General features: G+C 36.8%; 2 protein-coding genes across 2 annotated transcripts; both read left to right on the plus strand.

Annotated features, from left to right (window-relative positions):
- Positions 1-3,814: 3,814 nt before the first annotated feature.
- On the plus strand, positions 3,815-4,756 carry LOC149028068 (NDR1/HIN1-like protein 1). Its single transcript, XM_089147672.1, has one exon. It carries the CDS (start codon positions 3,939-3,941, stop codon positions 4,563-4,565), a length of 627 nt encoding a protein of 208 aa, XP_089003798.1. The 5' UTR covers positions 3,815-3,938; the 3' UTR covers positions 4,566-4,756.
- Positions 4,757-8,142: 3,386 nt separating this feature from the next.
- Positions 8,143-15,711, plus strand: LOC149028069 (large ribosomal subunit protein mL43-like). The gene is made up of 4 exons (XM_089168317.1): positions 8,143-8,219; positions 8,842-8,966; positions 11,996-12,102; positions 15,230-15,711. Exons 2-4 carry the CDS (start codon positions 8,887-8,889, stop codon positions 15,400-15,402), a joined length of 360 nt encoding a protein of 119 aa, XP_089024443.1. The 5' UTR covers positions 8,143-8,219; positions 8,842-8,886; the 3' UTR covers positions 15,403-15,711.
- Positions 15,712-15,892: the final 181 nt, after the last annotated feature.

Consider the following 15,892-nt stretch of genomic DNA (forward strand, 5'->3'; position numbering starts at 1 on the left):
CCTACGTGCATCCAAGTTCATACAAAAACACTCTCTGTGGCTTAACAACGATGGACCACAAAATAATATTAATGGCTATATCATATCGTGGGATAGGAAGGAATAATCTTTTTTTGTTATAATATATTATGCTTTACTTGTCTCCTTCAATCGTATATTCATGTCTGTCTCTTTTTAAAAGAAAAAAAAATCATGCAAGTCGTTTTCTTTCTCTTAATGCAATTTTCCTGAAGACAATGAAAATGGTAATCTGGCTAGTTTGACTGCTAATATATCTTACTCACTCTACTGTTCATTTGAACAAGCTAGCTTTTGAATTCTGAAAACTATTGTTGATGAGTTCATGGTATCTGAGAAAACAATTTTCTTGATTTCTGGGTATTCCTGTCTCTTTTTGTTTCTCATTTCCTCTTTTCTTCTTTTTAGTTTTGGTGTTCAATGCCTTTTAGAATCTCCAACCACTGAAGGGTTCTTTCTGTGCTTTATTCTCTATCTCTTTTCTATTTCTATTCATTTTTTATGTACCAATCCAGAACGAAATTTAAGGTGGATCCTGTTGGGACTTTATGGGCACAATAATTTGATAAAGAACTTATCTCTTTTTGAAGTTTCATTTGCTTTCAGTTACTGAAAATCCTTTCCCTAACTTTCTTCTTCAATGTTTGGTTAAAGAGTGCAAAATAATGGAAGTTGGGTTTACAGGTAGGTAAGCATGGAACCTACCAATATGAAAAGTCTTCTAATATGGTCAAGCACACATGGTTTGGACAAAAACTGCGACCCTGTGGAGTGTGGATAGTATTTCTTCACCCACTCTCTTTTCTGATAAGATGTGAAAAATTAAGAATATGATCACAAGCAAAATTGCAGAAAACTCTCTGGTAATTAAGCAGTTGCTTTCTGCTTCTTCCCATACATGTATATATGTCTTCCTATTCAGTCTTGTGTTTTGTTTTCTAGTTATAAACTGATTCATATTAGAGTATAAACAAAATGAGGATTGAATTTTTTACAGATCCGAGGGGGTTTAGTGCCCAATTAGTTGCTTTCACGAGTGATGCTGAAAATGATGGAAGACCTGATGGAAAAGATTCCTCAATCTGTCATGAGTTTCTAATATTACATGGTGGTTGCTACTCACAAATCTCATTTATCCTTTTTCTAACGTAGGTCACACTTTTTGGATGTTCTATTTTTCAATGCATTGCATCCGAATTTTTTAAGTAAAGTTTAAAGTACCTATATCGAGTATTGTATCGCTCTAACTAATGTATTTTAGTGTAATTCAATGAAGAGATGTATCGAGATGTATCGTATCGGCTAGTATCGTATAGTATCATGAGATACTTTAAATCTTGTGTTTAAGTATTGTTTTGTGGGTATCTCTCGCGTGACCCTTAAACTACATATAATGTTTTAGAAATTTAATGGCTGTAATTATAGCCGAGATGAAGATTACAGTCATTGAATTCTTAAAATATCATGTATCATGGTTTAAAGACGATCATGTAGAAGATACCTACAAAGTAAGTAAGAAACAAAAATTGATTTAATCCCTAATGGCTATGATCGAGAAGTTAAACCTATGATGAATGAAAAAGAAAACCTTGGCATTGATCTTGGACTTAAGTGTGAAACATGAAAGTTACAGGTTTGATGGTGAATCGTGACAGGGCCCTGCCCTGGGTTCATGGAGAATTTGATTAATCTTATTGGTGGGACCATGAGTACGAGACGGGCTCACCAAGGATGAAAGACTTGAACTCAGGAGGAAATTCGCATTAATGTTGGGGTCATCGTGGAATTAAGAAATAAACCTGTAACAGTTACCAGCTGTTGTTGGGTTTTGGAGTCGTTCTCTTGTTTTGATTCTAAGTAAACGCTACCACTTGTAGTACATACAAAGTTAGTAGATAATTGTATCATGCACACCTAGGCATTTTTATGTCGTATTTCTCATGTTGCGAGGCCTTCCTTCATGCATGGTCTATTATTAATGAATGGGCAAGAATCAAGATGTTGACCTTATATTATATCATTTTTCTTAAAAATAAAATATTCAGTATGAACACGAATTAGCTACTTTCTGGATTGGGAGTAAAAATTTTGTTAGAATTTTTATTTTTCTGGAATTTTGTGGTGACTGGTGAGGGTCTTTTCCTGGAAAAGAAGGAAAAGGTTTGTTGGATGGTTTGGGACTTGGGAGTGGATGTGAAGTTGGTCATGATAGTAGGTCCCACAAATGGGGCTATGACGTGTCTCCTATAGATCTCCGTCACCAACCAAACGAACGAACGGTCCATAAAACCGCATTCATTAGTCAAAAAAAAAAAAAAAAAAAAAAATCCTCCGTAGAAATCCGGCATAAAGCAGTTAAACTTTTCTGGACTTTTTACACTTGTAATTCTAACTAACAGTTAGTAATAAGTAGCAACCCCAAACACTCAAACCAAATGGTCTAAAGTTAGATTAACCTTTAGGATGGTACGATTTAAAAATTCATTTACCTTTCCAGATTTCATGTCACGGCAAAACCAAGTCTTTTTTTCTCCTTTCTGTTTGATCTTTAATTGTGTAATAACTAATAATTCTTTTTATCTGATCTTTAATTGTGTAATAACTAATAATCCTTTTTATCTGGGCTTTCTGGTAAAATTCGCATCTAGGCTTTTGATTTCATAGAAATTAGAGAGTATAATTACCATGCACGGTAATTGTAAATGACTCCTGGTTCTATCAAGTTCAACTTCAGTATTGTACACTAAATGGTGTGTATGGTCATAATCTTTTCGAATGGTCGAGGTTGAAATCTCCACTATTCATTTTATAGTTTTTTTTTGTTACAGGTAAGTATGGCTGAAAAAAATATAAAAAAAGACATGTAAATTGGTTGGTTGAAATTTCACCCTCAAACATCAGTTCCATCTGATTCCTAAACAATCCATTACGCAATACTGAAGCTACATCCGGTTGTGTCTCTTGTGAATGACAGTTAGTTTCGGATGTCGTGTGATTTGTCCCACCACATTTAGGGGAGGATAATCCAACGGCGTGTATTTCATCCACATGGATTGATGGAAATTGTCATTCAATTCTTTTAAGAAGGTCTATTGATTAATGCGTGTGTATAAGTTTTCCTTGACCTTATTCCTTTTTAAGTGCTTATTATGGATTTTATTATTATGTGACCGATGCAAGAAGGGGTTCATGGAAACTGTTCACATTGCCCACCGAGCCACCGACCCTACAGTTTTCCTTCAAACGCGGTCTAATTAATCAATTTTACAAATCGTCTGCTATAATCGTCCACAATTTCGTAAACCTTCCCATAACGCCACGTGTAAAGCATTTGAAATCTTCATAACCACACGATTCGAACAATTTGGTGTAATCGTACAATCTCATAATCACATGGAGTACGTGGTCAGTGCCACGTGTAAGCATGTCCATTCAAGCTCAGACAAAGCCAGAGTGACTACCGCTAACCTATCTCCACGTGGTCGATTGAATATCTAGCTCCACCCTGTACTGTGTAGTGTGTACACATCATCATAATCATATCTAATCAGCAAGCCGACCATCTTGTCTTATAGGAGGTTTTTAATTAGACTTAAGAGCTAGTTGTAATTAATTTCAAACATTAATTAACAAATGTAATTTCATTAAATTTGCTTACCACTACTTAATCATATATTAAATATTTAATACTAGACCACCCGTAGACTTCTAGCGTGTTTGGAAGGAAAGCCAAGCAGAAAAGAAAAGAAAAAACACTAGATTTTTCCTTCTATAAAGCCTCTACCTTAGAAGTCGGTTCTCCTCATTTTACTCTTACAGCTTTCACAGTTTCACTTCTCCTTCTTCTTCTTCTTCTTCTTCTTCTTCTTCTTCCTGTTCTGTAAGAGCTAGGTGCGTCTCCTTCCCTTTCAGAAATCACCATGTCTGCTAAGGATTGTGGGAACCATGGGTACGAGAGGAAGAAGCGGATAAAGAGAATCTTCGCGGCCATCCTGTTTTTCATCTTTCTGGTTCTGTTAGTAATACTCCTGGTGTGGTTGATCCTACGGCCGACGAAGCCTCAGTTCACTCTACAGGACGTGACGGTCTACCAATTCAACGTTTCTTCTCCCAACTATCTGACATCAAGCATACAGGTGACGGTACAGTCGCGGAACCCAAATGATAAGATCGGGATCTACTACGACAAGCTAGACATCTACGGTATATATCGTGACCAGCAGATCACTCTCCCAACGCTCTTGCTCCAAACCTATCAGGGTCACAAGGACATCAACGTTTGGTCACCCTTCATCTACGGCAACTCCGTACCAATTGCTCCCTACCTCGCTGCTTCACTGAATCAGGATGAAGCTTCCGGTTACCTACTCATCCATGTCAGGGTAGATGGGAAGCTCAGATGGAAGGTGGGAACCTGGGTTTCCGGTCACTATATCATCAACGTCAATTGTCCTGCTTATATCAGATTTGGGAATCCTGCCGCCGGTATCACCGTCAACGCCGGTATGAAATACCAACTCTCCCAACCTTGCAGCACCGACGTCTGATCCTTCCTTCCTTCCTTCTTTCCTTCTTTCTTCCTTTCCATCTACTCAAAGTCATCTGGTATCATCATCACCGTCCTGCTTATCTCACGCTCAAGCCGTGCAGTAGTATTTTCTTTTTTCTTTTTCTTCTTTGAATTGGAATTTGTCTCTCCAATGTGATAAGGGGGTATAGGGGTAATTTAGAGATGTAATTTGTAAATTTTTCTTGGAAGAATAGAATAAGGAGGAGAAGAAAAATACATAGACAGAAATATGAGTAAGGTGTCAACCGTCGTGCTAATTAATTTGTATCTTAATAGTAATTTTCGTTTGTCATTATTGGTAAATTGAGAAAGAAAATCCAAATTCCCATTAATTTGTATTTTCAGTTTTAATTTTTGTCATTTTCTCAATATAAAAAAAATACTGTGGAAGGTTCTACATCATACAGACACCCCAATGACAAGTACATGGCAGCATCATTTGCGCCACTAGAATTTATTATTATTATATTATTAATCAATCAATTTCACATTTGTACTATCACCTAAACTAATTAATTATAAATAATTAAACATGTATACAAGGAGGAAAGTCTCTCTCTTTTCTGGTATTTGGGTTTTCTGCTTGGAGAGAATTTCTCTCCATGATCAGTGAATTTATTTATAACTCATTAAATAACTCATTAAATATTTATTGGAGAACTCTTCGATTAAAAAAATATTATTATAGAGAGAGGGATATACGTGAATATATTTTTATTTATAGTAGGTGAATGGAAAACTCACTGAAAAATTTGGATGGCGGCCAAAAAAGAAGTGATAAAACAATAAATTAAAGGAAGAGAAGCGTTTGGTAAGTGGCATTTTCAATTATGAGAAGTTATAGTTGTAGGTAGTATTAACTTTCGTGTGGGAGATGGTGTGGTTAACACCTCACCTACTTTGTTCACTGAGAAGTACAAGACCAAACACTGAATTATTAGATCAGTTTAGGTGATAAGGTCATCTCTTTGCATTCCTTATTTCCTTCCTTCCTTCCTTCTTTCTATAGTTAGTGATGGTCCCTCTCACCTGCTCCACCACACCAACCTACCTGTTAGTGTTGTTATTAGTGCGATTGGGAACATGGAATGTGAGATACGTTTCTTGGTTATCTTTTCTATCCATCCATATCCATGTATCTAAGCTTAAGCTTATGTATATATGCATGGCTTAATTAATTAATAACTAAGACCAAAGCTCGAACCCCAACGTAGTTTGGAATGTAATCATGTTAGTCTCATCTCACCAAATTCTTTCTAGGAAACCAAACACCTGGTTTGTTCATTTTTCTATTAGGTGAGATCATTAATTCTTAGTTTCTCCCTAACAGTGAGAAAGGAAAATAAAACATTCTAAGAAATGATTAGTCAGTCAACCTAACATCATGTGGTCAAAATAGGGGGGCTAACGTCGGTTAATTTTTATTTTCTAAATTTGTTCAGCACACATTTTTTTTCTTATGGTTATCGCACATATTCTCCAAGATCCATTTCACACGCATAGAGGGTGGTTTTAAAATTTAATCCAATTCTATTCGTATGTGTGTGGTTTGGCCAAAAGGTTTACCTCCATGGAGAAGAAACAAAAGATTAGGTTTTGTTCAATTTTGTTTCTGTAGCTTTAAAAGTTAGTTAAAATTATATGTTTATGTATAGAAAAATTCTGTTCTCATAGATGTGATCTTTTCCATCTAGAAAATATCACATGTTACGATCGAAGAATCACAAGAAAAATATCCGCATGATAAATAGACAAAGATTCTCAGATAATATAGAACACACACTCAAATTGGAAAATAAACTAACAATTGATCGACATCATTTGTAATTGATAATATCCCATTGATTGAAATTATCACATCATCTTCCCAAGTAGCCAAAAAAATATAGAAAGCCACTTGTAAGTTGATGAGGTGGATGTTCACCAGAGCTTCTTGTCTGGTAGTTTATATCTAAGAGTCTAAACAATACCAAAATTATTTATTTTCAATTTAATTTACTTATGAAAGAAACCCACTCCTTCCAATTTCCTTCACAGAAACTTTCAAAGGCTCCCAAACAATCAACATTTCCCACCCTTGTTGGCTTTTCTCCTTTTTATCTGTTGTCATAGAGAGGATTACTTGGATAAGGTATATAGTATCTCTCAGTTCATCTTTTAGTATTCAGAATTGTGTAAAAAATACATGGAGAAGCAGCTTTACTCATTCATTTCCATTTGGGTTGAATTATGGTATCATCAAGCATAGAATTATGATCAGCAAAAATAAAAAATCATTCAGTCATATATATGATGATATTATGATGGAGCAGAGAGATTTGTGTCAAGGGGATCATAAACGCCTCCCTAGTCCCTACTGGTAGTATAGATAGCTGAATCCGGATCTTCTCCCTGTCGGGAGCACACAGAGTGCTCTCCTATGGCTCCTGACCACAAAAACCAGTGGGTCCCACGATGAAAAAGTTTTTTTTTCAAAACGCCCTACTGATAGGGTCCCTACTGGTCGCTGATCCGGACTCTAGATAACTGATGTACAAGGGTTGCAGGCTTGCAGCCCAACCAAATCCCTATTCTAGCTAATCGGACAGCTTGAAACCCACAAATGGCCCAGCCCAGCCAGCCCACTCCAACCAAAATTTCATTAATATTATTAGTCGTCATTTCATGACTTAGATTTTGTTAAATTTTTTTATTGTTTATAATTAGGTGTAGGGAGATTCTCCCTTCACCCACATAAGGGTTGGGACTTGGGTGTGACTTGTGAAAGAGTTTAAATGGAGGTAGATTGGTCATTATACTATAATGAGGGTAATATGAATATTTCATTTCTAACTTAATAGGATCTTGGATGAAAATTGATGAGCGTGTAACTTATAATTTTGAGAGTATGCAATTTATAATTTAGGGCATTAAAGCTACAACCTAGAGTTTAAGCTTCATTAAATCGTGCAATCTGTAATTTACTATATAATTTTTAAAAAAACTTAGTGTGAGTAGTTTGTAACATTTTCCATTTTAGTAGACAATTAAGAGTTTTAGCTCAAAATAAGTAGACTCCATAAATCAAAAAAAACTATATATATATATTTATTTATCTTGGAAAATTTTCAGTTCTATCCCTTGAGTCACTCTTTAGTATTAATGTCACCCTTTGAGTTATTCAATTTATTAGTCAGCCCCCTATTATTAAGATCTTCTAAGTCTTAATTAGCTTTCATTTACTATTTCTAATATTATCCCTACATCTTAAATTTAAAAACACTATAGACAAATCATATCTATAAACTTCATGAAGATATGAAGATTTATGCTTGGGAGGAAGAAATTATAAACGATCAAGGAAGATAGAAAAACAAATTGACTGGAAGGGCTTTCGTTTAATGTTATTCTCATCTTTTTGAAAAACGTTTAACTTCCTTACATTACATTAGCACCTAATTGTCATTTCTTAACTATAAAGAGTATCATTGATATATTTTTCACCCTTAGGGGTCTGATTGGTAAATTAGATAACTCGAAGGCAGCATTAATTTTAGTGAACCACTCAGGGGTGGAGGCGTTAAAAATTTCTCAATTATCTTTGTGCTTCAATAGCCAGCCGTGCTGCCCTACCAAGTCCTCGAAGCCGGAGGTAAACTCACTCCTCTCCTCTCTACGGCTAGTGTTTTGAGTTTTTGGTAAACATTTACTTATCGGAAAATCAGTTTCGTTATAGATTAATTCGAGACCTCCATTGACCACATTTTCAAATAAACGTTCCAAATTGTTTCGAATTACCTCAAAATTTTCTATCTATTCTGTTGATTGATGTTTAGTGTTTTTAATTTTTATGGTTGTTTTGATTGAATGAGAACACGACTTGGGCTTTCTCAGAGATATAAGATTTCTCTTGTATCCATTACCTGTAAACCCTGTTAGTTCCATGTAAAGCCAGGTGGGCAGTGATAAACGGAACTAGTGAAGAATTGCCATTCAGTTAAAAGATTTGGGTCGCGTTCCTATTGATTTCCTACCAAACTTGCTTTGTGCCATCTGTGATATCTTTATCTGTTTTGATCCGAAATGCATCTAACCTGTTTTTGACTCAGATGTCCACCATTAACAGAGGAACCTCAAGTGAAAATATCATATTCTAGATCTATTGTTGAGGTCCTTTAGATTACGTGTTCAGTGTTATGCTTCTGCACTTGTTGTTTCAAGTCTGAGAAAGGCATTGGGCTATTTATAAAGCAATACTTTCTTTATTGTTTCAGCAAGATTTCTCTGCATCGGTTTGAAGCTAAAACATTCACTGGGGGATGGCTCTAAGGGGTATGTGGCAACTCCAAAAGTTGATTGTGAGCTACTCTGATTGGGGAGGAAGTAGTCGCGGCATCAGGTGTGTATTTTACTTGATGTTTTATTTGAGCATATGGAAGAGATATTACGTTATAGGAATAAGCTAACCACAATTGGCAAATTTTGTTTGTTATAGAATTGTGTGCATAAATTATGTGAAAAAGATTGTCTGTCAACATCGTGTTCCTATAACCGAAAAGAAAGTCTGTCCCTGCCAATTTTTGAGTCCAATGGACTTATTTTCACCAAGGTTTTGAGTTTCAACTTTGAAACATTTTTTGATTGTTGATTGAAATTCAGTTGGAATTTTGCAAGTTTAGGTTGACCAGTTGATGCTGTTAGATGGTTGTGTTTTAGTCCAGACTTAAGGAAAACCTAGATAAGCATATTTAAACACATTGGCATGGTTGAATTGTTAAAAAAAAAAAATGGCTACCAAAGTTGTACTCCAGCTTGGCAGTTTATATTGTACCTTGCTGTATGGTTTCTTCAATATAACCTTTTCTACACATACTTTACTATTAGAACTCATAATATTCCTAATAAGTAAAATATGCATTAGGAATGAAGATAAATCATTTAATATAACATAATGTCAAAATGTTACAAGTACTGCTCTGCAAATGATACAATATTGTCAAATACAAAAGTATTACTAAGGTTGAAATATCCTTTCCATATCCACTCGTCCAACTTTTTGTTAGAACCACATAGAGGTCTGGGACAAATCATCTCTGTTGAAGTGTTTAGTAGTCTCTACACTTTGTTCCACCAAGAAATGTAAGTGGATTTATCTTTTTATTTCTTCTGTTCCTATTGACAGATAAAGCAACCCAAAACTTATAAAATGGGTTTAAATTTTGACCCAAGTCAATTGGAATTGAGTTTTTGTATGCATTGTTCTCTACTAATATGATCCAAAATGAGTCAAAATAAAAATTGGCCAAACCTGTGAAATTTTTATTGAAGTTCTGCATTTCTTGACATGAGCTATCTTTTAACTTCGACCAAAATATTTTGCTAAATCTCAATCTTTATGACAAAATTTCAACCATGCTTCAGCGTAGTACCCTGATTCTGCTGGAGGAGCCAAGGTTAACTCTTACTATCTCCCTTATGAAAGCTCAAAACCCTGATTTTACTAGGTCACATTGAAGATCTCTTCACCTAAAATTGTACCATCCTAAATTAAGCACTGTAAGAAGTAATGGAAATAGTGATCCCCGATCCACTAATGCAATGCTTGCATTCACCAAAACTGAGCCCACCCTCCTAAAAATCAGTGTATTAGAAAATGCTAGAAACCAGTTGACATAGAAGAACATTAGAGAACTGCCTTCAGTGAACTGTATTATGTTTTTTCTTTACTTGGAAAATCTTTCATTTCCTGGCACATTCAATATTACCTTTTTGAAAAACATTGACATCAAGTTACATCCGACTTATACCCCCAAAAAAAAAGAGTTACATCCAACTATGCTAGTGGTTGGTTTACTAAGGCTCTTTTTGGTATTGTTTTTCATATTCTTTATAGCCTATTTTGAAAATTCACTGATGACAAATATTTTGGATGGAAATATAAATGAAAACCATTTGGTAAAATTTGACATAATGAAGTTTGGAATTAGAAATTGTGGTAACCATCTTGGTGTAAATGACATTTATGACACTTAAGTGAAATCCCTTCACCCAGCTTCCATCTCAACAATCTTTCAGCTTCAACCAGAAATCCAACCATGTAGATGTGAAGATGAGGTGGAAGGAGGACACCTTCTATTCCATTGGAAATGTTCACAAATCAAGCAAACCTAAACCTCTCATCGCCATAAAAGGAACTGCATTGCAGAACCTGATTGTTGGATCCCATTGTATGTCATCTCCGGAAGTGGATTCAAATTAGCAATTTGAGGCAAGGGTTCAACTTCTCTGGCAATACCCATACGTTTTGGAGGAATTTATGGTACCAAAATGATGATTCAGCAATGGAAACTCATCCCATCATGGAAGTGAGGAAGAATTATATAAGACTGATTAACGAATCTGACATGAGAATCAGTTTTTAGGGCTTGGGAATGTGAACTTTGGATGATGGCATGGGTTCTGAAGTGGGGAGACACGAATGAACATGGAACTTGAGTCATGAATAACAATCCAGTGGTAAATGGTAATTCACTACGAACTGTAAATTAAGCCCGAGGTGAATCTGCACCTGGTAATTGCAACAAGGCAGGCATTAATCTTTGAAACACTTGAATAGTTTAGTCAAATATCACTGGTGATATTGAAGTGACAATATGGAGCTTGTATTGATTGCAAAGAGTGGTGACTGGCAAGAACTCAAACTGGATTTCATGTGCAGGAGCATAGGTCAGTGACGGGGTTTAGAGTGAAAAAGGGTGGTGGTGGTTTTGTTGTTGCTGGGCGGAGATGATCTGTGGGGGCAACTAGCCGTGGGCTGTAGGGCAAGATGCTGATTGGGGTGTGGTGGGTTGGAGAGTTGCTTTTCAAAATTCAAAATCAAATGACTTTTTTACAATAGCTTTTGAGCATGTACTTATTAGAGTGACTTTTTTAACTGATAAAAATAAAATTTTGGCCATAATCCATGGGTCTTGACATTAGTATGGTTTTTCTATTATTTTGACGTAGTAAAGTAGAAATATTCTACAAATGATACCTCTTGCAAAAACATTTCTGTGTCAGAATAATGAAATGAAAAGTGATACTTAAATGACCTTCATTGCCTTCCTAATCATTGGATTGCAAAGGCATAATAAGTTCAACTTGATGCTTTATGTTCTTTGCAAACTTAAGATGCCACGTCCTTTATCTGGAATCTTGCATTTGGCATGAGTTTTGTGAAAATGAAGGGAGTTGTCTTTATTGTCCTAGATTAAGGCACTTCTATTTGTGCATGACATTTGAATGTTAAAGTCACTTACTGTATCAGGAAGATAAACCATCAAAAGTGAGATGTCTTATTTGTATTTATGTTTTGAATGCTCTCCATATCTCGTGCTTTCCTGCCATCATCTCTCCAACTCATCTGACTTTAGTTTGATATTGTAGGGCTTTTATGGAGTCTCATTTGCCAGCATTCAAAGAGAGCAATCCTCAGCTAGAGGTTGTCACTGAACTCATTCGTGGTCAACATCCACATTTGAAGGCCTTCTACAGTAAGTTTTTCCACCTATGACCTGTAGTTGGTACATGTGATTTATATGTCTAAGCTTACCATGGTGTCCCACAAATTTGAGCCGCATGGCAGAATGATGTTGTAATTTCGACATTGCTGTCAAGGTTTGGATTTTAGCTGCATATTAAATTGCAGGATCTAATTCATTCAAATACCTTTATTTTGGTCAGATTGAAACAAGCTAAATACAATGAATTGACTGAGACAATTTTTTCTTTTTTTCATGAATTTTGCTTCACCATTTCAAGGAAGGGGGGGGGGGGGGGGCAAATGCTCAACTTCTCTAGGCCTAGATGGTCCCAACAGTAGTATGGAAGAACTTAGGAATTTGTAGCATATCCTAGACTCCTGGTTTCTGAGCTGGTCAATGAGATTCTGGAAAAATGGGAGATGAATGGAGGAGAAGCATCATTGTCCCAATTTACCAAAAATAAATGTGATGCCCCATAGTTGCTGCAACTATAGAGGCATGCTATGCCATGAGTGGGGTCAAAAGTTGATGAGATAGAGATTCCGCAAAGTGGTAATTTTAGATACCTAGAATCTATCATCAGCAAGGAAGGTGGACAGTCACAAGATTGGGTATGATGTCCAGCATGGAGTGTTGAAAGATTAAGAAGCATCATGTAGATGAGTCAAATGTGGCAGAGATGAGGATGATGAGATAGATGGATACAATAAGGAATGGTCTGGTTCAACATAAGCTACAAGAAAGTTATCCAAGGTAGCATGGTCATGTTTAATGGAGGCTTCTGGATTATCCAGTTTGGAGGAGTTACCGGATCCAGATTGAAGGTGTTAAAAGAGCTAGGGCAAGGCCTAAAATGACCATAGTCTAAGCCTTGGCTCAAGCATGATGTTGAACAAAACTGACTTGAGACCAAGGATCCATGTAACCGGTCACAGGTAGCTTGGATTGAGTATAACTGTAGTTGTTGTGCCCCTTCATTTTGACTTCTATTATTAATTTTTTATTTCTTTGCAAGGATCTATTTAGCCAACCCCATTTAAGTTGGGAAAAGGGTGAGTTATTGTAGAAGTTCAGAATACATTGGAACTTCAAAATAACATCTGAATTTGAATAGAGCTTTGGGGGTTGAAATGTAAGATGACAGTATGTCGTCATAAATGTTTGGGGATTTACCCTTAGAACTAAGGATCAATGAACCAAGATCTCAAATGAACCAACTTGAATTGGACAGATTTGGGTTTCAGGTTTGTAAAAAGAAAGAAATTGGGCATTTAAGGATTCCAGTAGGAATCTGCGCTGGGATTTGGATAGAATGTAGGGTTGGAAAAGTGTATTGATCCAAGTTCTGATGGTGGGAAGTTTGGTTACTGAAATTTAGGCTTTTGGGGAGTCTAGGACTTCAATGTGTGCTTGGGACTGCGTAGGATATCAAATTTGGAGGTTTGTGGAAGGGTGCTGTGGTTGCAATCTGATGAGAACTGATGGTTATTTGAGGCTGTAATGTACTGTAATGAGTTTGGGTCGTCGAGAAGTTGATATGCCAAGAAAGAGATTAGTTTTAGGGTATGATTTGGTGTGTAGGCTAGATCAAGTGGAGGCGGTGATATGTTGATGCTTTGGCTTGATTATGAAGGAATTCTAATGATGGATTCAGGCTGTGGGTGGGTTTAGTTAGGTTTTCTGAGATGAAAATAATGAAGCAGAAGCTTGGTTTGGGGAAAGGTTAGGAACAGAGTTGGGGGTTGGGTAACGCAGTTAACTCACTGCTGTGCTGAACTGGCTTGTTGGCTGCTTTGTTAATGGCTGAAACTGATGGAGACTCAAAATTTGAACCTTGAAGCTTGGTGCTACGGTGTTCTTTGACATATTAAGCTTTAGTTCAAACCTTCTGGGCTTCACAGTGACAAGCAATAGACTGGATACCCACACCAATCCCACCTGATTCTTGATCGCATGCTAAACTGAGAATTTCAGGATGAAGAAGGCAGCAATAGCTTGCACAGAAAAATACTGAAATCTGGGTTGTTCACTCAGCCCCCTTGATGGGTGTATCTATAGGGAGGCCTTAACCCTAAACCCTAATCCTAATTACGATGGAAAACAACTCCAAAATAAACGATAACACTATTCTCCCTAGGCAAATTGTGGGCAGGATATGCAGGCCAAATTACGCACAAACTATTTCTTAAATCAAACCTTAACTGAAATTGAACCATGACTAAGTTGAACAACCTGTTCAACCAGTTCAATGAAACAGTCTTAAAAGGGTGTAGAATGCAAGTACTACCATACATGGTCTTCTTCTTCCTGTTCTTATTGCAGATGCACGTGTTGAGATGTGCATCATTTGGTGGAATAGGCTAAATCCAAACATTGAAGGCCAGATTGTGTCACCAATAAAACCAAAATTCATAATGTTTCTGTCAGATTTCCTGTTATCTCTAGTTGCTCTCTTTTCAGCCAGTGTCAAGTGTTATGTGTGTAGAATGACTCCGGTTTGTTAAAGGACTGTCTATTTGCTCTTTCTCCTCTGCTCTGAGAACTAATTATTTCAGGGAAAAGCAGATGCATCCTGAAGGGCCAAGTAGAACTTCTGGAATTCATAAGTTCCAAGTAGCCGATTCCGTTTAGTTGGGAAAAGGATTGTTGTTGTGTGTTGTAAAGGTTCCAAGGGGATGAAAGGATAGGCAAGAATTGTTTGGAATGCCGAATGTAGGCAACTGAGGTACCCTGTGCTACGGCAGGTAGACATGGAAATGTTTTCTGACCTCACATCAAGAGCTTTGAGTTCCTCATCTCACTCCTCGCCAACCAAGCCGGAGTATTTTGCTTTGGGTGCTAGCCTGGGGAAACATAAGATGGTGCCAGCTGTTTCACAATTATCATGGAACTACTGGTGCAGTTTGTTTTCTCTCTCTCTCTCTCTTTTTGTGGGGGTGGAGATGATATTTGATGCATTTACCATTTCTGTACCAATCTTATAAAATGGTCTCTTTCCATTCTTTTGAGGATGGAGTAGAAGGTGCTTTTAGATGTTTGACTGGTCTGCTGCTTGAATCTTTGACCCCTCATGACCCCAAAAAAAGGTTATCAATAAATTCTCAAATGCTGAGTTCAGTTTCTCTAATGTTTACAGAAAACAAGAATGAGCGTGTGGTATGCGTGAAGAATCTTACTCCAGAAGACGTACTTCTACACGCTACCAGGCTGAGGAATGCATTAGGAAGGAAAGTGGTGAAGCTGAAGACGAGGCATGTTACCAAACACCCAAGTGTGCAAGGTACATGGACGACTGATTTGAAATTTTGATCCTTCCAAGAGGAACAGTACTTTGCGTGGGCACTTGTTTGTTGGAATCTAGCTCTTTATTCCTGGAGATTTTGAGCATGTTGGTGCTGTAGGGGTTTTGTCAGAAATTATTAGAAGATTGGAGGTTTTCTTCTCACCTGGTTAAGTTAGATAACAATCAGACTCTTAGCGCATAGAAAACTTGCCACATATTTGTAACTCACTAAGCTAAGAGAACAATGTGATTTCTGTGGTGGAGAAACAATACTTGAAGATTAGATGATCTGGGTTTTCCATATGTCGCTGTGGCCTTTTTATATTTGCATTGCATGGTTAGAAAGGAAATAAAAGGCTTCCGCTGGATCATGGAAAGAAATTTCGGCGAATTCGCTAGTTTCGCCAGAGGGCGAAACAAAAATGCGGTCGAAACCCGATATTACAATATTTTGCCGGAAAATCGACGATTTTTCGGCGAAACCAAGATTTTCTGGCGGAACTTCCAAATTTTGCC

Source organism: Hakea prostrata, chromosome 1 (genome assembly GCF_041222555.1).
Source record: "Hakea prostrata isolate BN-2017 chromosome 1, UWA_Hpros_2, whole genome shotgun sequence".
NCBI lineage: Eukaryota > Viridiplantae > Streptophyta > Magnoliopsida > Proteales > Proteaceae > Hakea > Hakea prostrata.